Source organism: Entelurus aequoreus, linkage group LG01 (assembly GCF_033978785.1).
Source record: "Entelurus aequoreus isolate RoL-2023_Sb linkage group LG01, RoL_Eaeq_v1.1, whole genome shotgun sequence".
NCBI lineage: Eukaryota > Metazoa > Chordata > Actinopteri > Syngnathiformes > Syngnathidae > Entelurus > Entelurus aequoreus.
Window position 1 is genome coordinate 40,263,748 of NC_084731.1, and position 26,393 is coordinate 40,290,140.

Consider the following 26,393-nt stretch of genomic DNA (forward strand, 5'->3'; position numbering starts at 1 on the left):
CCTGAAAGGGTTCTCACTTCACAGGTGTCATAGTTTTATGCCTCCATACAATTTAGATAGTCATGAAAATAAAGAAAACACATTGAAATGAGGTTTGTCCAAACTTTTGGCCTGTACTGTGTATATGTGTGTGTGTGTGTGTGTATATATATATATATATATATATATATATATATATATATATATATATATATACATATACATACACAAACTGCACATACATACATACATACATACAGTATATACATACATACACATATATACACACATACTGTACATCACACTAAACCTGTGATTAATCATGATTAATCACGGGTTATTATTTGCTTGCATAAATACAATTTGCTGAAGAAAATACCACAATGCCATACAGGAACGTTTTTTAAATGTTTTACTGAACTGCAAGTCATTGATTTGCTTAAACCCTGGAGAAAATAAGCATAGTAAAACGTAAGTGCACATTTTGAAAGTCTTTGCATTTTGCAATAATCTTGCAAACAAGGTCCAGTCACTAATCGATAATGTAGTAAACGCACTCATACCACCTAACATACTGCACCATTTACTCTTCTTCAGTTTAACCAGTTGTTAAAATAAACAAGATTGTTTACCTTTTTCAGATGACAACGCTATCTCTTTTTTTGGTACAATGCGACCCCAGCTCGTTGTGATTACTTACAGATGTCCAACGTTCACCACGAAGCAAAATATATTCACATTTAATCTGTAGCTGCTAGTTGATGCTTTTGTTTGTGTAGTTCAGTTAGTTTATCCTTGCTGTAATTGTGCCTCTCCAAGGTACTGTACGACAGATCAGCTGTGGTGATATGAACGACATGTTTTTGCAGGACTTGGTATTCACAGATGTTAAAGGTCCAGCTGTTTAAAATTTAGTTTTAGTCATAGTCTTTTGACAAAAATATTTTTTTTAGTTTTAGTCATATTTTAGTCATCTAAATACATTTAATTTTAGTCCAGTTTTAGCCGAAGAAATTTCTCAACATTTTAGTCGACTAAAATTACAGTAAATTTTGTCGACTGAAATATCAAGTATAACAGACAACGCATATTTGAAGTTGTCTTGAAAGCACTTTATTATTATTGCGGAGCATCTCAAACACCAAATTCGCAGCAAGACCTGCACTAAATGAATATCTCAAGATGTACATTTCACACAAAACATTATTGTGAGTTATTGTTTTAGCTGAAGTTTAAACATTTTTTTCAAATGTTGACTAATGCATGACTAAAATGGTCACATTCATACTCGATTGTTGGGCAAGCTCACCTATGGGTACTACAAAAGTAGTGGTAGAGTAAGCAGTCTTGCTCCTTCTTTACTGTCTTTAACAGTAACAGTAATTCAGTACAGTATGAGACATTTGGAAATATTAGTTTAGGCCTACTACTACTACTAGATGTCCTGATGATTAGCCTGCAGAAGACGCTTCAAGTTGGTTGTATTTTTACCAAAGGAAATGAAGCCACAGGGTACAACGTGTCTTGTTGTCTACCTTGAAAAGCTAAAAATGTTCATATGTCTTCTTTTTCTTCCAGTTGTAGAAGGCATATTCAAATGATGTGCGTAACAATACAGAGTAGGGATGCAACAATATGAGAATTTCATATCACAGTTATTTTAGAGCAAAATATCACGGTTATCATTGTTATTGTGGAATGTGCTCGAAAAAGCTTTTAAACATAACTAAAATTAAAAACACTATTTTGCAATTCTTATGTTTGATGGGTTTCACTGAAATGTTTAAGTGTTGGTGTTTTATCTTTTTTAATAGCTAATCTTTTATTGTTTTACTGTAAATATTTGTTTGTACAGAAGCACTTTAAGATGTGTTTAAATGAAAAGTGCGTCACCAACAAAATCTATTCTAATTATGTATCACTTCTGGCGGGCGTTGTGTCTGTCCTACTCTGTTGAGCGGTACTTGAATGCACCATAAAAACACCTCGTTGCTTTTCCTCTGAGGAAAAGACCGACCATCATAATTCCGTGCTAAGAGAGCACAGCTTGTAGGTTCAATGTGCACAACTGAACAGCTTAGTTGCTCAGACAGTAATGTATTTATAAAAGTTTAAATTGGGGTATGTTTTTTTAACGAGGACAGACATATGTCTCTTGTTTTCATGTTAGCGTTTAAGTTAGCGAGCTGAAAACAGTCAGTCCGCCGTGAGTTTATCAAAGTGCAGTTGTCAATCTCAGTTTCTTAGGTCATTTTAATTTAAAGGGTAACACTAACTGTCTGGAGTTTTGCCTCGGTCATCAAAATTACCGTTTATCGTTACATCCCTGCAATATAGTCCCGTTTCCCAGTGAAAAATCCAAACACTGTGTTTTAGTAGTTGTACTTCTGATTAGATCCCATCTATCTGTAACAGCTTCTTCCCTCAGGCCGTAAGACTCTTGAACGCATCAGCCCTTTGAGACACTTGTGATTTAGGGCTATATAAATAAACATTGATTGATTGATTGATAATAATCCCCTCAATTCCCCCCAAAATGGATTAACTCGCTGGAATAAAAATACAATACAACATACATCCATAAACGTGGATGCATATGAAAAGTGCTTTGATTGATTGATTGATTGAAACTTTTATTAGTAGATTGCACAGTACAGTACATATTCCGTACAATTGACCACTAAATGGTAACACCCGAATACATTTTTCAACTTGTTTAATTCGGGGTCCACGTTAATCAATTCATGGTTTACCACCGCTCCTCTACTGCATGCTACTGTGATTGGATAGATTCCTAACTTGTCCCACCCACCAAAAGACGAAAATAAATATAATTGGATTTTATATCTGTCAATTATTTTTGTCTTGTTTTTATTCGTCGACTAAATTGTCAATTCATTTCGTCATTGTTTTCGTCAACGTGCATTTGTTTTGACTCGTTATCATCCTATTTCAGTCAGGGGAAAATAGGTCGTTGATGATAACTAAGATGAACATTTCTAGTCAAAAAAATTAATACTGATATGTATATACATATATACATACTTACTAGGGCTGGGCGATTATATGATTGTGATCGTTGATCGCGGTTAGAGTTCGATCCTGGTGATCACCTTTTAGCATATTTCCTCGATAAAACATGCTGGTGTTGTACCGAAATCTGTTACCCATCGGAATTTGTAACTCCAGGGGGCGATGTTCCCATGGCGTTTGTTTGATGGTTAAACGGCAAGCCCAAAGAGGAGGAGAAGAAGAACGCCTCTTCTCCACATAACACATAACAGCTGATACAATGGACTCATACTATAATGAAAGTAAGTCATTGATTTCCAGAATATGTGTAATTTATTAATGCTGAAATTCTGACAACTGACGTTTCAGCATTAAGGATAGTTTACGCCATTTACGCAAGCGTTCTTCTTCTCCTCCTCGGGCTTGCCGTTTAACCATCAAACAAACGCCATGGGAACATCGCCCCCTGGAGTTACAAATTCCGATGGGTAACAGATTTCGGTACAACACCGGAAATGTCTGTTAGAAGTTACCGCAGTAGTAAACAGTAGGGAAGCAACGATGCTTGGTATAATCCTGCACGAAACAATGCACCTTTATTGACCGTGACCCTGTGTGTGTGTCTGTGAGTGTGTGTGTTTTTGTGTACGTTTGCTTGTGTTTGTGTGAAAATGTGCGTGACCATTTCGTTCCACCGTCGCCAAAGTCAGTCTCCTCACGACATAATTAATGTTCAATTGCATTGTGCCTTGTCCCCTTACAAAGCTGGAAGTGTAGCCCACAAGAACAAAATAAAAAAATATGACTAACACTAACATATAAATTGAAACATCATTTAAAAGGAGCAGCGACTTTAGTTTCACTATCTGCTGCAGCTCACCCGTAACCTTGCCCTGAATGCGGACTTGCAGGCACTCGGAGAACGTCTGTGAGACTGTATTGGTCCCTGCTGGGAGAATCAACACACCCACTAATTTAATCAGAAAAGGCATTCTTATATGTAAATATTTTTTTATCAGACTTTTAGTTTGTGTCTGCAAAGATTTCACTCCTCTGATACAACATGTACTATAAAAAACACAATAGTACGGGTATGCCGATATTTAAAAAAAACCCTCTGCAGACAGACACGTTGTGTTCTTTTTGTTTGTTTGTGGATAAAAAACAACAACTATTTTTTCCTGACATAATCATTAAACTTGTTTTGTGTTGGTACACATTATTTTACAGTGCCTCAAATTCAAACTGCATTTTAATGTATTTCCATTCAATATAAGATATTGAATTTGAGTTTTAAAAAACCCCATGTGGGTCACCGCTTGCCGTTTGTCAAAGCACTGGTGAGAAGCACTGATGTATACAATTAAAGAAAACAAATAATAGTTTACCATTTGAAAGTGTTGCTTATATATATATATATATATATATATATATATATATATATATATACTGTTGCAAGAATAAGTGTGTAAACCCTTTGGGATTACTTGTATTTCTGCATAAATTGGTGATAAAATGTATTCTGCTCTTCATCAAAGTCCCAACAATAGACAAACAGTCTGCTCAAACTAACATTGCACTAAATAATATAGGTTTTCATTTTTTATTGAACACAACATGTAAACAGTCACAGTGCAAGGTGGAAAAAGTATGTGAACCCTTGGATTTAAGAACTGGTTGACCCATCTTTGGCAGCAATAACCTCAACCAAACGTTTCCTGTAGTTGCAGATCAGACCTGCACAACGGTCAGGAGGAATTTTGGACCATTCGTCTTCACAAAACCGTTAATTTTGGACCATTCGTCTTCACAAAACTGTTTCAGTGCAGCAATATTCTTGGAACGTCAAGAGTGAATCACTCTCTTGAGGTCATGCCACAGTACCTCATTTGGGTTGAGGTCAGACTCTGACTAGGCCACACCAGAAGGTGTATTTTCTTCTGTTGAAGACATTCTGTTGTTGATTTACTTCTATGGTTGGGGTCGTTGTCTAAGTCTAAGTCTAAGTCGTCCTGTTGCATTATCCGTCCTCTGTTGAGCTTCAGTCGGTGGACAGATGGTCTTAAGTTTTCCTGCAAAATGTCGTGATAAACTTGGAAATTCATTTTTCCATCAATGAAAGCAATCCGTCCAGGCCCTGAGGCAGCAAAGCAGCCCTAAACCATGATGCCACCTCCACCATATTTCACAGTTGGGATGAGGTACCATTGTGTGTTCCTTCCAACAACTACATTTTGGTTTCATCTGTCCACAGAATATTTTGCCAGTTGTGCTGTGGAACATCCAGGGGCTCTTTTGCAAACTTCAAACATGCAGCAATGTTTTTTGGACAGCATTGGCTTCCTCCGTGGTGTCCTCCTGCGAACTCCATTCTTGTTCAATGTTTTACTTATTGTAGATTCATCAACAATAATATCAGCATGTGCCAGATATTTCTGTAAGCCTTTAGCTGACACTCTAGGATTCTTCTTCACCTCCCTGAGCATTCTGCGCTGTGCTCTCACAGTCATCTTTACAGGATGACCACACCTAGGGAGAGTAGCAACAGTGCTGAACGTTCTCCATTTGTAGACAGTCTGTCTTACCGTGGACATATGGCCGTTAAGGCTTTTGGAGATACTTTTGTAACCCTTTCCAGATTTATGCTGGTTAATAATTCTTGATCGTAGATCTTCTGTGAGCTCTTTAGTGCGAGGCATGGTTCAAATTAGGCAATGCTTCTTGAGAACAGCACATTTATCACAGGTGTGTGTTTTTTATAGGGCAGGGCAGCTTTGATCAACACACATGATCTCGTCACATTGATTAGACTCCATGTTGTCTGAGTCCTGGCTCCAATCAGCTCTTGGAGAGCCTAGGGGTTCAAATACCTTTTCCACCCTGCACTGTGAATGTTTACATGTTGTGTTCAATAAAAAGATGAAAACTAAAGATGTCCGATATTATCGGCCGATAAATACTTTAAAATGTAATATCGGAAATTATCGGTATCATTATTTTTTTATTATCGGTATCGTTTTTTTAATTTTATTAAATCAACATAAAAAAACACAAGATACACTTACAATTAGTGCACCAACCCAAAAAACCTTCCTCCCCCATTTACACTCATTCACACAAAAGGGTTGTTTCTTTCTGTTATTAATATTCTGGTTCCTACATTATATATCAATATATATCAATACAGTCTGCAAGGGATACAGTCCGTAAGCACACATGATTGTGCGTGCTGCTGGTCCACTAATAGTACTAACCTTTAACAGTTAATTTTACTCATTTTCATTAATTACTAGTTTCTATGTAACTGTTTTTATATTGTTTTACTTTCTTTTTTATTCAAGAAAATGTTTTTAATTTATTTATCTTATTTTATTAATTTTTTTTAAAAGGACCTTATCTTCACCATACCTGGTTGTCCAAATTAGGCATAATAATGTGTTAATTCCACGACTGTATACATCGGTATTGGTTTATATCGGTATCGGTAATTAAGAGTTGGACAATATCGGAATATCGGATATCGGCAAAAAAGCCATTATCGGACATCCCTAATGAAAACCTATACTTTTTTATGCTGTATTAGTTTAAGCAGACTGTGTTTGCCTATTGTGGTGGCTTCGATGAAGATCAAAACACATTTTATGACCTATTTAGCGATTAAGCACTTTGAGTGTCTAGAAAAGCGCTATATAAATCTAATCCATTATTATTATTATTATTATTTATGCAGAAATCCAAGTAATCCCAAAGGGTTCACATACTTTTTCTTGCAACTGTACATACATACAGTACATTACATATATGTGTATATATATCACTTATTCATATAACTTTCGTTTTGATACATTTTTGAAAATTATGAATCGATTTCGAATCGAGTTAAATAAGAATCACGATTCGAATGTGAATCTATTTTTTTGTGGACCCCCTGATTGGTCACTTTATACACCTGGTCACAGCCAATATGAGGGTACTGTTATTTGTTATTATGTTCTGTTTTTGCCTCCAAGGGCTAAAGCAGAAAAGTGCCAATGGGCTGCGGGCCAAGCAGCCATTTTAAGCGTACAGCAGTGAGGAGTTTAGCCCCATAGGGCAACATGTAAGGTGGTGGAGATCATCAAATATGATAGATGACAAGTAGTTAGCCTTGCGGACATGATTGTCCATCAATCAATCAATCAATCAATGTTTATTTATATAGCCCTAAATCACAAGTGTCTCAAAGGGCTGTACAAGCCACAACGACATCCTCGGTACAGAGCCCACATACGGGCAAGGAAAACTCACCCCAGTGGGACGTCAATGTGAATGACTATGAGAAACCTTGGAGAGGACCGCATATGTGGGTAACCCCCCCCCCCTCTAGGGGAGACCGAAAGCAATGGATGTCGAGTGGGTCTGACATAATATTGTGAAAGTCCAACACATCAGCGAAAGTCCAGTCCATAGTGGGGCCAGCAGGAACCATCCCGAGTGGAGACGGGTCAGCAGCGTAGAGATGTCCCCATCTGATGGACAGGCTAGCGGTCCACCCCGGGTTGGGAGCAGAGTAGAAAAGAAAAGAAAAGAAACGGCAGATCAACTGGTCTAAAAAGGGAGTCTATTTAAAGGCTAGAGTATACAAATGAGTTTTAAGATGAGACTTAAATGCTTCTACTGAGGTAGCATCTCTAACTTTTACCGGGAGGGCATTTCATAGTATTGGAGCCCGAATAGAAAACGCTCTATAGCCCGCAGACTTTTTTTTGGCTCTGGGAATCACTAATAAGCCGGAGTTCTTTGAACGCAGATTTCTTGCCGGGACATATGGTACAATACAATCGGCAAGATAGGCAGGAGCTTGACCGTGTAGTATTTTATACGTGAGTAGTAAAACCTTAAAGTCGCATCTTAGGTGCACAGGAAGCCAGTGCAAGTGAGCCAGTATAGGCGTAATATGATCAAACTTACTTGTTTTTGTCAAAAGTCTAGCAGCCGCATTTTGTACCATCTGTAATCTTTTAATGCTAGACATAGGGAGGCCCGAAAATAAAACGTTACAGTAATCGAGACGAGATGTAACGAACGCATGGATAACGATCTCAGCATCGCTTGTGGACAAAATGGGACGAATTTTAGCGATATTACGGAGATGAAAGAAGGCCGTTTTAGTAACACTCTTAATGTGCGACTCAAACGAGAGAGTTGGGTCGAAGATAATACCCAGATTCTTAACAGAGTCACCTTGTTTAATTGTTTGGTTGTCAAATGTTAAGGTGGTATTATTAAATAGATGTCGGTGTTGAGCAGGACCGATAATCAGCATTTCCGTTTTCTTAGCGTTGAGTTGCAAAAAGTTAGCGGACATCCATTGTTTAATTTCATTAAGACATGCCTCCAGCTGACTACAATCCGGCGTGTTGGTCAGCTTTAGGGGCATGTAGAGTTGGGTGTCATCAGCATAACAGTGAAAGCTAACACCGTATTTGCGTATGATGTCACCTAGCGGCAGCATGTAAATACTAAAGAGTGCAGGGCCAAGAACCGAACCCTGGGGAACTCCGCACGTTACCTTAACATAGTCCGAGGTCACATTGTTATGGGAGACACACTGCATCCTGTCAGTAAGATAAGAGTTAAACCAAGACAAGGCTAAGTCTGTCATCCCAATACGCGTTTTGATACGCTCTAATAAAATATTATGATCAACAGTATCGAAAGCGGCGCTAAGATCAAGAAGCAGCAACATAGATGAAGCATCAGAATCCATCGTTAGCAATAGATCATTAGTCATTTTTGCGAGGGCTGTCTCCGTAGAGTGATTTGCCCTGAAACCGGACTGAAAAGGTTCACAGAGATTGTTAGACGCTAAGTGTTCATTTAGCTGCTGTGCTACAATTTTTTCGAGGATTTTCGAGATAAACGGAAGGTGGGGCACCGGCCGGTAGTTTACCAGGAGATCAGGATCGAGGTTAGGTCTTTTGAGTAGAGGATGAATAACCGCTTTTTTGAATGCTAGGGGAACAGTGCCAGAGAAAAGTGATAAGTTTATAATATTTAACACTGATGGACCTAGTAATACAAAAAGCTCCTTGATAACTTTCCCAGGAATTGGGTCAAGTAAACATGTTGTTTGTTTTGTCCCATTTACACATTTTGACAATTCCTCCAATGTTATTTCATCAAGGAGAGAGAAACTATTTTGGAGGGCGGTATCCGTCGTATATACAGTCGTATCTGTGTTAATAGAACCCAGTTGTAGCTGAGATGCATTGTCTTTAATCTCTTTTCTAACGACTTCAATTTTCTTATTAAAGAAATTCATAAAGTCATCTGCTGAGTGGGTGGAGCTACTGGGAGGAGTCCCTTGTTGGGTTAGCGATGCTACTGTACTAAACAGAAATTTAGGATAATTTTTGTTGAGGTGGATGAGATTTGAGTAATATTTAACTTTAGCTGAGGTAAGCATGCGTTTATAAGTTATTAAACTATCACACCATGCTTGATGGAAAACCTCAGGTTTAGTCGCACGCCATTTGCGTTCCAGCTTTCTACATGATAATTTCTGGGCTTTAGTTTCTTCTGTAAACCATGGGGTACGCCTTTTAGGGGCCCTTTTTAGCTTTAGCGGTGCTACAATATCAATGGTGTCGCGCAGGGTGTCGTTAAAGTTGTTAGTGAGGTTATCAATAGAGCCCACATAATTTGGGAATGGTGCCATTACCGAAGGCAGTAGGTCAGTAAGAGTCGTCGTTGTGGCAGCATTAATGTTGCGGCTGCTATAGTAGTTATTAATATTATTATTAGTTTGTTGACAATGAGTCAGAACTTAGAATTTTATAAGGTAATGATCGGACATTACTTTAGTGTACGGGAGTATCGTAACTTTAGAGGTGGTGACACCCCTGACAAGCACTAGATCTATCGTATTACCGTTGCGATGCGTGGGTTCATTTATTATTTGTGTAAGACCACAGCTATCAATTATAGTCTGGAGCGCCACGCATGGAGGGTCCGATGGGGTATTCATATGGATATTAAAGTCCCCCATTATGATTATATTGTCGGCGTGCGTCACTAGATCAGCAACAAACTCTTGAGAATTCACTGATGAAGTCCGAATAGGGCCCAGGGGGGCGGTAGATAACAGCCAGGTGGAGAGGCAGCGGTGTGACAAACCTCAAAGTGAGCACCTCAAACGAGTTATATTTATTATTTAGGTTAGGTGTAAGATTATAGTTTTCATTGTATATTAGTGCGACACCCCCTCCCCTTTTAAGAGGTCGGGCAACATGTGTATTGGTATAGTTAGGAGGAGATGCCTCATTTAGCGCAAAAAAATCGTCTGGTTTGAGCCAGGTCTCGGCGAGACCAACGACGTCAAGTTTGTTGTCTCTAATGACTTCATTAACTAATAACGTTTTGGAAGATAATGATCTTATGTTTAAAAAGCCCATATTATAGGTAGTGGGCTGTTTTGAGGATTGTTTGTTGAAATTATCCGAAGTAGCAATATTAATAATGTTGCGTTTATTATGCGTATTGCACTTTAAATAGTTTCGACCATATCTAGGAATTGATACGACGGGGATATTCAGATTGTTTGCTTGATGTTGCGATAAACTGAACTCATCATAGTTAGCTACCTCAGTACAATGTATGTCTGCCTCTGACACGGTCACAAAAGAAAAAACATTATGTGAGTTGTGTTTTATTCTAAGAGAATTGCTATGTGTGCAGGGATTATCCAGCCTGACGCCGGCTAGTTCTAGTTTAAATGGCTTCTTACCCGGAGACTCCACGCTTCTTTGGTTAGCTTTTCTCTTTGTTGTTAGCCCAGCTCGGCATCCCCGCTTCTGCTTCCGCTCGCACCGCTTATGTCGTCTCCATTGGCGGTCACCGCTAGCACTTGACTCCGCTGCTACAAAGGCCGCTCGATGTAGCCCACGAAGTATTCCCATGCTAGCGAGGAGGTCCACCGTACATGCATCTTTCAGTCTATAACGACCCGATCCATCCACGTCCAGAATTGTCTGTCGGTCGTATGTGATCACAGAGTGTTCACGCTTTGAGCCAGCCATGAAATTGACAGAAATGACGGGTGTTTTTTGCCAAATCGCTCTACACCCCCAAGAGCGTTAGCATAGCCGCAGCATACCCATGCGCCGCCATCTTGCCATATATCAACATATATCACAGTGAGGGCATATATGAATGATTGTGGGGGTTCGAAAGAGGTCAGTATGATTACCTGTGTATGTATTCATTTGGGTAGCCACGTTTTGGCGAGCCAAACAAAACGACTTGGAGGGCCAAAGTTGGTGCTTTTTTGCTCACCCCTTCTTTAGACAAATGGGAGCACTTTTTGACCACTTAGTTTTTTTCTATTCCTATCCTTTCAAAGCGGAATGGGCAGGAAATAAACCTTGTGAAAGGGTGTGTAATGGGACACTATCTAAAAATACCCTTGCTTAGGTTTCAGCCTTTCACTTGCAGTGATCTGATGCCCTCACTGTGTCCCAGAGGAATACCCCTGACCCCTTTTTCCCAGCATGCACTCCGTCTCCAGCTATTTATGAGCCACAATCAATGCGGATAAAGTAACGCTGCGCTCATGCAGCCAAGACTATATAATTTGTTGACGAAAGTTCTTAACAGTTCAACACTTCTTCTAGGGAGTGGGCCTTTAAAGAAACGTAACATGGACAAAAGTATATGGACACATCAATGAATGAATGAGGGGTTGGACTGGCGCTGTCTCTGAAACTTCATTCTTCATCAAGACATTTTGGATGCAAATGCATCATCGTGGAAACACTTTGAGGAAGACCCTTTTTGGTTCCAAGGGCACAAATTAACGTCCATAAAAGGCACTTTTTTACTTCCTGTTGCTGTCCCAATAATTTTGTTCATGTAGTGTGGTTGGTGGTCAGACAGTAAACAAATTTTAGAGCAGCACTCACACATAAATAAAGACATTAAACATTTAGCGCGACTGCGCTTCAGTGCTCTCCTCAAACGTAAATACATACACACCCTCATGAAGAGAGTTAGTGAATGGAAGGAAAAATTTTATTAATTAAGATATATATTGATCGGCTGAAAGATATTCATTTAACAATATGCTTATAACTATGACTGAAGATTAAAAAACAGCAAAGTGATCAAAATATGACTGTTAATATAATAAACATGTACCTATCTGACAGTGTCAGCATCCATCCGTCCATTTTTATCTTTATTTTTGATGCAGGATCTCATAGGATCATTGGTGTCCAAAACGATGCCCGTGGGTCAAGTTTATTGTCCCTCGGCACATTCTAAAAATTACGTTTTACACTTTTGTAATATTTTTGTGTGTTTATTGAACTTAGCTACCCGGCTAGCGTTTAACACATACGCAATGTATTCCCCTTAGCATTGTCTAGCAGGAGAAATCAAGCATGCACATGCTCAAACATCCACAAATGTTTGTGTGCTGCACGCGCTCAACCTCTACAGTAGGTGCGGCCAAAATAGACGGAAGGTTTGAATGTTCCACATATGCCGCTTATCAATAATGTAGCTTAGTGCTTCTTTCAGAGTGTTGTCACGGAGACGCTGAAGAGCCCAGTCCTGGAAGTACGTACATTAGAGGCGGCAGCTAAAAGTATTTATGTTCCTTTTATGCTCACTTTAAAAACCTATCGGAGTGGGACAATTGTCTTCCAGCACCCTACCGCTAATTATGAGACAATCTTTTCAACGACTGTCATATATGAGGTCTTCTGCTGACTCAGCAAAGCAACACTGCACTGCAATCATCCAGTTATGCGGCAGTGTGATGTCACATGCAAAGTAGAAACCAGGAAGTACAAATCTGATAGCAGCTTCCTGTCAAGGAAAGACAACGCTGTCAAAAAAAACCCAACAGGTTAGTCGCTACCCTCCTGCTACATGGCCAAAATGGAGACAATTGAGGGTGGGTGGGTTTGTTGATCTGTTACATTAGTGATTCCCAATCCCTGTTCCGTGGCACACTGTTATGCCAAAATAAAATTATAAAAATTCCTCGGAGTGCAAGATAAATATCGATACAAATGAAAAATTATGACATCTACCGTTAAAAACAGATAACATTAAAACATTGGTTCTCAAACTTTTTTCACCAAGTACCACCTTAGAAAACACTTGGCTCTCCAAGTACCACAGTAATGACTAACATTAAAATAAAGTAACGTAATAGGCTTAAATATTGATTAAAAATTAGGCAATGATTTTATTTAACAAATACATTAAATATTTTTGGCCACTGTAATAATAATAATACCTGGGATTTATATAGCGCTTTTCTAAGTACCCAAAGTCGCTTTACATTACACATTAAATATTTTTGGCCACTGTAACATTGCACACCGTTTGAACAGTGACACTGTTTGAAAATAATAAAATAAAACACTGTGCTTTATTCAAGTGATTCTTTGGCGTACCACTAGATAGAGCCCGCGTACCACTAGTGCAGGGGTCGGCAACCTTTACCACTGAAAGAGCCATTTTGACCCGTTTCACAAATTAAAGAAAACAATGGGAGCCACAAAACTCTTTTCAAATTTAAAATGAAATAACACTGCATACAAAGTTGTTTTTTGCTTTGTGCTATGTATACACCAGGGGTCTCAGACACGCAGCCCGCACCTTAATATGAAAATGTAATGTTAGTGTGGCCCGCAAGTTTTATATGAATACCGCTTGACAGTGTCATACTTGCCAACCCTCCTGATTTTTCTGCTGATTTCCACCCAATTAACAATAATAAGGACGTGCCGTGATGGCACTGCCTTAAGCGCCCTCTACAACCTGTACATACAGCGTGCCAGCCCAGTTACAATTTATATGCGGCTTCTGCAGACACACATGAGTGACTGCAAGGCATACTTGGTCAACAGCCATACAGGTCACACTGACAGTGGCCGTATAAACAACTTTAACACTCTTACTAATATGCGCCACACTGTGAACCCACACCAAACAAGAAGGACACACACATTTCGGGAGAACATCCGCACCATAACACAACATAAACACAACAGAACAAATACCCAGAATCCCTTGCATCCCTAACTCTTCCGGGCTACATTATACAACCCCGCTACCACCAAACCCCGCCCCCCCACACATTAACCCCCCCCCCCCTCCGTGCGTCAGTTGAGGTGGGCGGGGTTGGGGGGAGCGGGGTTTGGTGTAAGCGGGGGTGTATAATGTAGCCCGGAAGAGTTAGGGATGCATGGGATTCTGTGTTTGGTGTGGGTTCACAGTGTGGCGCATATTAGTAAGAGTGTTGAAGTTGTTTATACGGCCACCGTCACATGGCTGTTCACCAAGTATGCCTTGCAGTCACTTGCGTGTGTAAGCAGAAGCCGCATACAACATGTGACTGGGCAGGCAAGCAGATAGTATGGTGAAAAAGCGGACGCGACGACAGGTTGTAGAGGACGCCAATAAAGGCAGTGCCATTACAGCCCGCCCTCAATATTGTTGTCCGGGTGAAAATCAGAGAATATTTGCCCCGGGAGATTTCCGGGAGAGGCACTGAAATCCGGAAGTCTCCCGGAAAAATCGGGAGGGTCGGCAAGTATCCAGCTGAGCCGCATCAGAGTGGTCAAAGAGCCGCATGCGGCTCCGGAGCCGCGGGTTGCAGAGCCCTGCACTAGTGGTACACGTCCCCCAGTTTCTCAATCACTGCATTAAAAATAGAACTGATAATTGTAAAAGAAAATTAAAAAACGCTCTAATTACGAGAGATTACCGTACTGTGCTATAGATGGGTTAGGGTTAGCAAATCAAGTGCTCCATTTCTCTTCTTCTTTATGCTGTGTTTTAAACTCTCACAAGGGTGATTCTAAGGAAACAAGGAGTCGCTCTTCACTGTTTCAGAGGAAGACTTAAGTGTGCTACTTGCAACAAATGCTCTGCAAACGTTCCGCGAGGAGGGAAAAAACACAGGTTCAACACATCAAAACTTATCAGTTACTTAAAATGCCAGCATCGCTCCAACTTTGTTTTGAAGGCCTATAAAGACGTGTGTTGCTAAGAAAGTTGCCTCAAAGCAAAACTAAAAAAAAAAGAGCAAAAAGTTTGCCAGAGACAGCCCAAGTCTTTTCCAAGGACATTTCTACAGGTATACTTTGTCACATCCACCTTTGTTTAAATATTTCTTACCTCCAAGTGTGCCAAAACTACACTAAAATCTATGTTTTAAAAATAATAGACATAAATAAGACATCGGTTATCAGTCTTGAGATGCAGGAAAATATAAGTATTGGTTTGAAAAAATATATATCATGGATCCCTACAATCTTTCCCTCATTGGTCTGAAAATTATTATTTTATTTACAACATCCATCCATCCATCCATCCATTTTCTACCGCTTATTCCCTTTGGGGTCGCGGGGGCGCTGGAGCCTATCTCAGCTACAATCGGGTGGAAGGCGGGGTACACCCTGGACAAGTCACCACCTCATCGCAGGGCCTTATTTACAACAAATAATGTCATTTTGTTCAAATATCAATGTCGTTAGTGACAGGCAGAAAAATTCAATGTTCTTCCACTAGATGGCAGAAGGTACATAATTAGGAATGCCGCTATCAAATATTTTATTAATATATCTATTAGTTTGTTGAAATAATCAAGTAATGGGATAAAACACTTGCATATTTTAGGGAAAATATTTTTTTGTTGCTTGCTGCAACCTTATTTCTTTTTTTCTAATAAATTCACATCATGAACAATGAAATTACACTTTTAACATACCGTATTTTTCGGACTATAAGTCGCAGTTTTTTTCATAGTTTGGCCGGGGGTGCGACTTATACTCAGGAGCGACTTATGTGTGAAATTATTAACACATTACCGTAAAATATCAAATAATATTATTTAGCTCATTCACGTAAGAGACTAGACGTATAAGATTTCATGGGATTTAGCGATTAGGAGTGACAGATTGTTTGGTAAACGTATAGCATGTTCTATATGTTATAGTTATTTGAATGACTCTTACCCTAATATGTTACGTTAACATACCAGGCACGTTCTCAGTTGGTTATTTATGCGTCATATAACGTACACTTATTCAGCCTGTTGTTCACTATTCTTTATTTATTTTAAATTGCCTTTCAAATGTCTATTCTTGGTGTTGGGTTTTATCAAATAAATGTGCCCAAAAAATGCGACTTATACTCCAGTGCGACTTATATATGTTTTTTTCCTTCTTTGTTATGCATTTTCGGCCAGTGCGACTTATACTCCGGAGCGACTTATACTCCGAAAAATTCGGTATGTACAGTCATGGTCAAAAGTTTACATACACTTGTGAAGGACATAATGTCATGGGTGTCTTGATTTTCCAATTATTTCTACAACTCTTATTTTTTGTGATAGAGTGATCAGAGCACATACTGATTTGTCACAAAAAACATTCATGAGGTTTGGTTCTTTTATAAATTTATTATGAGTCTACTGAACATAATGTGACCAAATCTGCTGGGTCAAAAGTATACATACAGCAACATACATTATCAATTTTGGTGATGTAGAAAAGTTACAATCAAATCAAATTAGCTTCATGGCATGGCCTCTTAACTTCATGTGAGTGATTATGATTCGGACGACACCTGTTGACTTCTCTAAGCCCATTTAAATAGGGCTCATGTGATGCAGTCATTAGACTCGGTTACAAACGCGACAATGGGAAAGTCAAAGGAACTCGGCACAGACCTGAAAAAATGAATCATTGACTTGAACAAGTCAATGATTTCAAAGCAGCTTAAGGTCCCAAGAGCAACTGTGCAGACAATTGTTCATAAGTATAAAGTGCATGGCACAGTTTGTCACTGCCACGATCAGAAAGAAAATGCAAGCTATCACTTGCTGCTGAGAGAAAATTGGTCTGGATGATCAAGAGTCAACAGAGAACCACCAAAAAGCAGGTCTGCAATGAATTGGATGCTGCTGGAACACAGGTGTCAGTGTCCACAGTCAAGCGTGTTTTGCATCGCCATGGACTGAGAGGCTACCGTGCAAGAAGGAAGCCCTTGCTCAAGAAGCGACACCTTAAGGCTCGTCTAAAGTTTGCTGATGATCACATGGACAAAGATAAGACCTTCTGGAGGAAAGTTCTGTGATCAGAGGAAACAAAAAATTAGCTGTTTGGCCACAATACCCAGCAATATGATTGGAGGAGAAAAGGTGAGGCCTTTAATAATTTAAGCGAACTGTGGTGCTGAATTTCCCCCAGGGATCATTAAAGTACTTTCTATTCTATTCTATTCTATTTCTAATCCCAGGAACACCATTCCTACCGTCAAGCAGGGTGGTGGTAGTATTATGCTCTGGGCCTGTTTTGCTGCCAATGGAACTGGTGCTTTACAGAGAGTAAATGGGACAATGAAAAAGGAGGATTACCTCCAAATTCTTCAGGACAACCTAAAATCATCAGCCCATATGTTGGGTCTTGGGCGCAGTTGGGTGTTTCAGCAGGACAATGACCCCAAACACATGTCAAAAGTTGTAAAGGAATAGCTAAATCAGGCTAGAATTAAGGTTTCAGAATGGCCTTCCCAAAGTCCTGACTTAAACCCCATTGAGAACATGTGGACAATGCTGAAGAAACAAGTCCATGTCAGAAAACCAACAAATTTAGCTGAACTGCACCAATTTTGTCAAGAGGAGTGGTCAAAAATTCAACCAGAAGCTTCCCAGAAGCTTGTGGATGGCTACCAAACGCGCCTCATTGCAGTGAAACTTGCCAAGGGACATGTAACCAAATATTAACATTGCTGTATGTATACTTTTGACCCAGCAGATTGTCACATTTTCAGTAGAGCCATAATTAATTCATAAAAGAACCAAACTTCATGACTGTTTTTTGTGACAAACAAGTATGTGCTCCAATCACTCTATCACAAAAAAATACGAGTTGTAGAAATTATTGGAATCACAATCATCGATCATGATCATATAATCGCCCAGTTTTTTTTAAAGTTTATGTTAGACGACCCACTAAACCAGACTACAAGTGTGCACACACACATTATAGGCAGGTGTATCACGCACATGAAGCTTTAATTTTTGGTCAAACAATAAAAAATGTGTTTTTTTTGTTTGACGTATAGTTCGAGAGAGAAGGCTCTTCAGCAAGGGCGGCCTGCTGAAAAGAACCACCTTAGATGATGTAAAGGTTACATTTTAATATTTAATGGCAGCAGCAGCTGCTCTTCATCCTGCTTAAAAGGTCTCTGGGAAACAAAAGTCGCTTCCAGAGCTCAAGCAACATTGAACTCACCACTTCCAGATCTCCTTCAGGGGCCATTTTGCGACATTCTGCGGGATGATCGCCTCCTCTTCTTCCTCCGTTCTGACTGTTGGCCTCCTTCTCTTTCTGCTCAAAGTACTCCAAGAAAGACGGTTTGGCAGGCTGTGTGCTCTCGTCTCTCCCTGCAAAGCACATACACGATGGTTTTCAAACGCTGCATCTGAGAAGTTTGATCTGTCCTAGTTTAAATTTGCCTGGAGACTTTAAAGAAATCAGATTGTGGAAGATTTTTTCAAGATTCCAAGGGTCAGACATCGAAATGTGGATGTTTAGTCAAGAAGTGCTTATGCAGGTTATATTCCTTTGAGACTTACTTTACTTAATTACAAAGTAAACACATCAGCTTTCACATTCCGCTATCAATAAATTCATTATTCGGCCCTCGCTACTTGTTTCCAGCGTGTGCAGCTAGACATATAGTTACGCTTTTCTACCTTCAAGGTACTCAAAGCGCTTAGACACTATTTCCACATTCACACACCATAACCACGACCCATCAGGAGCAAGGTTGAAACGACTTGCTCAAGGACACAACGTGACTAGAATGGCGGAAGCTGGGGATCAAACCAAGAAACCTCAAGTTGCTGGCACAGCTGCTCTACCAACCGAGCCACGCCATCCCCAGGCTTAAACTATAAATATAAAATATATATATATATATTTTTTTTTTTTTTTTTTTTTTTTTATAATGTCCTGCCCAGCTTCTCGGGCAAATATAAAATAAACTACAAAAGTATAACGTCCATTGTATATTTTACATAAATAACGTTCATTGTGTATTTTACATAAATAAAATAGAACGTTTAGAGTTAATACATTCACACAATAAACTACAGATGTTTGCACATATACAAATTAAACAACATCCACATCAAACATTGCACACAATGAATGTGCAGTGTTTCCCATAAACTGCCAAGATACCTGTGGTGGTGGGGGCGTGGTTATGGGCGTGATTATGGGCGTGGTCAATGCTCAATGACATCATCGAGTAATTTGCATAATTTACAACAATGATATGATTTTCTCTAAAAAGGCTCAAAAAAAGTATACTTACTAACTAATAACAGTTTTGTTTTAAACGTCCATCCATCCATCCATCCATCCATTTTACAATATAATTACAACACTTTATGTACATATTTATATACAGATTTTAACAATAAGTTATTCACTGAAATATATTTATTAATTGTGGTTCTTACAAAAAATATATCTTATAAAATATAAAAGCTAAAATGTCTCTTAAAGCTCTGCCCCTTTAATTAGTGCATACTAAATAATTTAACTTTAGCCTACTACTACAACCATATTATTTACCAGCAACATAAAGTGAAACAGAGGCAGCGGTGTCCTGCCACAGTCAGTAACAAATAAACAGAAAACAGTAGTGGTCAAATACAAATAAGGCAACAAGAGAAGTATCCTACACTTCTCTATTGTAAAGTAAATCTGAACAGCCTATATGGGCATCTACATCAACTATATGATTTGCCTGAGAAGCTGGACAGGACCAAAAATAAAGAAATAAATTAAAAAAATAAATAATACAAATTATTTTTATTTTGTATTTGTAGCGGACGTAATTCTTTGGTGGCAGGCCGCCACAAATAAATGAATGTGTGGGAAACACTGATGTGACTCAACACAATTAAACCTAAGGCGTAGCGTTATCGCTCTCTACTGGTCAAATTTAGCACTACATGTATTAAAACCAACTTTGATCGCTGGAGTTACTCCCAGAAAAAAAAAACACGACCACGAATACAAAAGACATCACAAAGTCAGCAATTTTAATACAAAATAAACAAAATATCTTTATGCACAATATCCACTTAAGCAGGACTGACCAAGTTTTGTGATGAACCTTAGACGTGTGGATTTCACCGTTGTTGCTGCTTGTCTAGAACACATTGTCCGCCACTTAAAAGGTCTGACAAGAAACAATGACTCGAGCACTTGCTCGGGGCAGAACATTTACACTTTTGTTGTCCATCTGTTGTTAAAGGTCCGATTTCCGCAATTAATTTAGATTTTTTATTTTAAGTTTGAATGAGTCGTCTACTTCTTCTTCTACCCACCCCACAGCTGCTTCATTATGAAACATATGCCTCGCTGTTTCCCCTTGTGTGGCGGGAGTACTGCACACATTGGCCGCCCAAGTTTTAGTGGTTTCATCAAGCCTATTTGGATGATGTTCGGCCGGCCAAAGGAAAAGCTTTGGAGGGCAGGATGTAGGCCCCGGGCCGCCAGTTGGACAGGTCTAAAGGAGACCATGATGAAGAGATTCTTCTGCGTCTAATGTAAGCTACGCAAATCTGCTTTGTCACTAAAGTGAAGACATGGCGGACAGAGCTGGCGAATGCTGTGTGTTCTGACATTCAGATCACGCAGCGGAATGCTTAGCATTACATTTGTGGTGAATCATTTGGAAATGAAAAGCTTCTTCATTATTAACAACCATCAGGGACGATCGATATCTGATCTAATGGCTCGTTTGGATGCCTAGGACCCTTTGTTGTCATTAGCTGAGAATACACGTACACACAAAGGCAAGCACACTTGCACGGACGCACACAGGCACACAGCAGTAATGTAATCAGAAAGACTAAATGTTGCCGTTTTTGAGCTCAATACTAACCAAATATTCTGATGTCAGACTGAGTATCACTGATGTATTTTGATGCAACATTCTGCTTTGAAGTGTCTTCATAGCACATAATGTCCATGGGGTGCGTCACTTTTTATTTCTTTTTTTTTGCTTTGTTATTATTGAGTGCATAGCTGAGGCCAGTGTAAATAACATCTGCACGTTTCCACATGAAAAAAAGAAATGAAAAGATATCTGGGGTTGGTCCAAAAACTAAATGTACTATATGCAAAAAGGCTAAAGTACACCTCTGAGTCACATCCAATTTTTTTTGTTTTGATGTTGCGTCAAATAAATAAATTCCTGTCTTAGGATCAAAACCATCCAAAATGCATGACAGCATTGCGTGTGTGTGTGCTCCACATTGAACTATACCCTTCTTAATTTTCCATCCATTTTCTACCGCTTGTCCCTGTCGGGGTCGCGGGGGTTGCCTATCCCAGCTTCCCTTGGGTGGAAGCTTCATTGATAATAAAAGCTCAAAGTCATTAATGAGCTTAGTACACCCTCTGGTGGATGAAAAACAAGAGAGCGTGTGGGTGTGTGTGACTTCACTGTTTGCATTCACACAAACACACACATAATCAGCATGTAACATCAAAGTCCATATCATACTTCTAGCAACAAGTCTACCATGTTAGCAAGTCTTACTTTTCATGGTCCCTGCCTCTTCGTCGTCCTCATCGTCAGAGTTAATGACCATGGTGCCGAGCTGTGACTGCATGGTTCCTGTGTCGTCGTGTTCGATCATTGTGCCTGATCTGCCGCTGGGTGAGCCTGTCAGCCAGCCGGTTGCGCGAATGGTTCCCGGTTCACCCGGCCCTGCCCTGACCATAGTGCCCTGGTCGACTTCGTCTTCTTCCTGGAACACAGAGCTCCTATTGTCATATTGTCACGTCAAGAAGAGTGTTACGTATGCGCAGCAATGAGGGACATTACCGAGTTGTCGTCGTCGTCGTCCGCATCCTGTTCTCTGTGCTCCGCCTCCTCTTGTCTCTTCAGCTTGATCTCCATGGCGTCGGTGATAAGCGGCCTGAGGATGGAGCTGGGTTTTGCAGACTTAATAAAGCGATGCTGAAAGAACAGAAAATGAGAGTTTAGTATTTTTTTTTTTTTACAATTTTAAGTCCAGTAAAGCGACAGGGTTCTCTCTTATTGACCTTGTCACTCAGAACAAGGGATGCATGATAATTATTGGACCGATTAAGTATTATGACGTCACAGATAAATCCGATAACGGGATTTAAAAAATAGTCGCTCCAATGAGATAATCGATACTGTGCTGTAGGTGGGTTAGGGTCAACAAATCAAGCGCTCCTGCCTCCTAGGCGGTCCGAACGTCCCCTGAGCTCACAGTGTAAACAAACATGGCTACTTTATTCCTTCAGAGGAAGACATCCTTTGCGCTCTGCAAACACTCTACCCTGTGACACCAGTGGCCAGCCATTCCGAAACACCGCCAGCATCGGTGCCCCGAAAGCCCATGAAGACGTCTGCGCCGCCAAAGATGCTGACCAAGGCCCGCCTCAAAGAAAAGACTTTCGGAAAAAGTAAAAAAAAACCCACCAGAAACAACCCCAAGGCTAAACAGATCAGAAATGTCCTCATGGAAATGATGGTGCAGGACAGCAAGTCACAGAACACTTTTCCACTTTGCATCAGTCCATCTTAGATGAGCTCGGGCCCAGCGAAGCCGGGGGCGTTTCTGGGTGTTGTTGATGAATTGCTTTCGCTTTGTATAGTAGAGTTTTAACTTGCACTTACACATGTAGCGACAAACTGTAGTTACTGACAGTGGTTTTCTGAAGTGTTCCAGAGCCCATGTGGTGATATCCTTTACACACTGTTGTCGTTTTTTGATGCAGTACTGCCTGAGGGATCGAAGGTCACGGGCATGCTGCTTACGTGCAGTGATTTGTCCAGATTCTCTGAACCTTTTGATGATAATATTACGGACCATACTTGGTGAAATCCCTAAAATTCCTTGCAATAGCTTGTTGAGAAATGTTGTTCTTAAACTGTTTGACAATCGAATCGTCACCCAAGGAATTGCATTCGGATCGAATCGTGAGGTGCCTAAAGTTTTCCACCTATAATAGATATAAATAAGTATCGGCTTGAAAAAAAATATTCTGCATCCCAAATCAGAACAAGGAAGCCACACCAAGAGTGGAGACAAAAAAACACATTTTAAGCCTTCACTGATGGATCCACTAACACAACATTTAAAAATCAAATGCGAATGTATAGTTAGCATGTGCATACCTGCAGCAGTTGTGTGGCGGTGGCTCTGTTTTCTGGGTTCTTCACCAAACACTGGCTCACAAAGTCCTGGAATTGTGGCGACCACAGATCATGGTTTCGGAATTTCGGGGGAGGGTTGGTAGGGATCATGAAGATAGCCTGGCAGAAGATAATCCACACGTTCATCAACAAATCTAGGAGCGTGAATGCTGTGACTTCGTAATGTTTAAATCAAAAAGGTCTTATGCTGGGAATTGCTAACACGAATACAACACAAATTAGCCGTCTTCACCCATGTATGATACCCGTTTTTCCTTTAAAATTAAGAAAAAATATAAAACCTTTACAAATTAAAATGGAAGACAATAAACATATTCAAACACTCAAATAATAATTACCGTATATTGCTTTTGAAGAAGACAGAACAATACTTTGTTTTTTCTGCCAGAAAAGTACAGTGTGTATGTTCATTTACTGATATTTGTTTTTAAATAAACTCTGTTTAACAGACTTCAGTTTGTGTATAAGTACCTTTTGAGCATATTCAACAATACCTTGATATGAATTTTTCATATTGTTACATTCCCAGCAGTGATGCATTAAGACATTTATTTAGGTTGTGTCTTAGCATTCACACAAAGGCAGAGGACATAGTTGGAGATTAAAAAGAGCACATTGTATGCCACCTTACCCTCATGGGGTGGATGTCGGAGTAGGGCGGCTTCCCCTCAGCCATCTCGATGGCCGTTATTCCCAGAGACCAGATGTCCGCCACACAGTTATAGCCAATCTCCTGGATAACCTCCGGAGCCATCCAGAAGGGTGTGCCGATCACAGTGTTTCTCTTGGCCATGGTGTCCTAGAGAGAGGCTAAAGCAAGTGAGGCTCGGACTGTCCGACACGCCGAGAAGTAGGGATGCACGATAATATCAGCGGCTGATAACTATCGACCGATAATTGCAACTATGACGTCAAATTGATATGTCCGATTATTAAAATACAACCGATAAATTGAGCTAATAGTAATGAAGGCTTATTATGTGTTTGTCATTGTACTATCAGTAGTGGTTTGTCATGCTGCCTGGCTTCTTGCCCCATTTCCCCCTACGATGTTGTCGCTTATTTGCAGGGTGTTCCCTTCAATTAATTGATCATGGTGAAACGCCACAGCAAAATAAAAGCCAAAAATAAAAATATTTTTAGGAGAAAAAAAATGTAATATAATATATTGTAACCTTCAGAGGAAGTCACACAAAGTCTGACGCGCTTTTAACCTTTTATTGGCAATCTTATGCTAACAACAAGCCCAATTCCAACACGTATTCCCTCCCGTGCACACACGTCCTTCTCTGTGCAGACACACTACACTTCCTCATTCTCTGCCAATCCCACACACGAATATAAACATTTAACACTAGCAGGTCGTTACAATATGAATCGATACATATAGCTTATTATTTGTGCACTATTGACTAATGATGCACCAAAAATTCAGCCGCTGAAAAAATACTTTGATCACTGAAACAGCAGTGCCGAAAAAGTTGACATTAAAATGAATATTTTTTGTTTTGAGTGTATACATTTTAGGTAGAAGAAGGAACTGTTAATTAATTTCTTCACAAAATTGTGTGTAAATATACATACATAAATATTGGTTTTAAAGGTCTGAAAATTATTGGGATCGGTTTAAATGTTCTTTATCGTGAATCCCTACCGAGAAGGCGGATGCGGACTCACTGTCAGCTGACCGGCGACGCCAAAGTCCGCCAGCTTGGCTTGACCCTCAGTGTTGAGCAGGATGTTTCCCGCTTTTATGTCTCTGTGGATTTTCCTCATGAAGTGAAGATATTCCAAACCCTTCAGAGTCGACTGCAAGATGCTGGCGATTTCTTCTTCCGTGAGCTGCACACATGCAGAAAGATAAGAAACGAGAAAAACAATCATTGGATTATTCTATTCAGTCATATTTTAAGTTTTTTAAAGTGCTTCCTGTTAATTCAAGTAGCTTTCATACGAGGATTACCGTCTTGCTACGTATTCGGATGATATCGGACACGGATCCGGCCCCGCAGAATTCCATGACGATCCACAGGTCGCTGTTTTTGAAGTAGCTGCCGTAGTAGCGCACCACATGTGGACTGGACAAACAAAAGTGAACAACATCCTCCATTTTCAAGTTCTTTGTCTCATAGCACAAAGTAAACCATCAGCACCAATTTAACGCAATCAGTTTTAAAACCTTGAAATGTGAGCATCTTTAAGAACCTATATCAAGTGTAATGCTAGGGCCATACGTCGCTTGCAAAGAAGGTTCTGCATGCGGTGTGATTAATGAAGGTGACTGTTTAACATACAAATGCCAGCCACCTGTTGCACTGCTGCATGATGGAGATCTCTTTGATGATCTCCTGCAGGTCTGACTCCACCGGCACTTGTTTGATGGCCACAATCTCTCCAGTCTGTTTGTAATGGGCCTTGAACACGCAGCCGTACGACCTGCAGCGCAACGTCAACAGGAAGTTGAGAAATAGGAAGCGAAGAGGAGTGACAAGAGAGAAAGACGTGGGCGACTTACCCTTCACCCAACTTCTCCAGGATGTCAAACACTTCCTCTGGCTGCTTGGTGAGGCTGTCCTCACTCAGCTTCTTCAGCTGCCTGTAACACATGCACAAAGAAAGATTAGCAAAAACAAGGAGGTAGAGGGGGAACTGCACTTTTATAGAATTTAGCGTATCTTTCACAATCCCTATGTAAGACAAGAACTCATATGTTTATCTTTGTTATGCATTCTAACTCGGAAAATACGACTAGTACAAGGTGGCTCACAATGCAGCTAATGAGAGTACACTACTCCACCTATAAAGCCCTCTAAAAAAACATTAAAACACTGCCAACAATACTCCATTTACATTTGTGACCTGAATATTACCAAGTATTAGTGATATTGTATTATAAGCATTTACGCAGACAAACTATTTTAAGCCGCGCCGTGATCACAGAGACCTAACTAGTTTATGGGACGCCCTTGAGAACGGGATTTTGCATCTCAAGGGGCTATCCCAAATAAATTGTATTGATAGTTATTAAATTAATGCTGCTATATTGACATTCGTAGCTGGAGGGGTGGTGTATCGCCTCTGAGCTGGTGAAAGTTAATTCTACATTAAAAATCACCTGT

The 26,393-nt window shown here is 39.9% G+C and overlaps 1 protein-coding gene across 1 annotated transcript in view; it reads right to left on the reverse strand.

Annotated features, from left to right (window-relative positions):
- Positions 1-26,393, reverse strand: part of LOC133652162 (serine/threonine-protein kinase 4-like) — a 37,633-nt gene that overhangs the window by 2,270 nt on the left and 8,970 nt on the right. The window contains exons 2-10 of the mRNA XM_062050605.1: positions 25,790-25,870; positions 25,582-25,710; positions 25,238-25,352; positions 24,952-25,116; positions 23,906-24,073; positions 23,236-23,373; positions 21,910-22,044; positions 21,622-21,832; positions 18,291-18,442 (exon numbers count right to left, since the gene is read on the reverse strand). Coding sequence (XP_061906589.1) covers positions 18,291-18,442; positions 21,622-21,832; positions 21,910-22,044; positions 23,236-23,373; positions 23,906-24,073; positions 24,952-25,116; positions 25,238-25,352; positions 25,582-25,710; positions 25,790-25,870 — 1,294 coding nt within the window. The remainder of the gene's footprint in view (positions 1-18,290; positions 18,443-21,621; positions 21,833-21,909; positions 22,045-23,235; positions 23,374-23,905; positions 24,074-24,951; positions 25,117-25,237; positions 25,353-25,581; positions 25,711-25,789; positions 25,871-26,393) is intronic.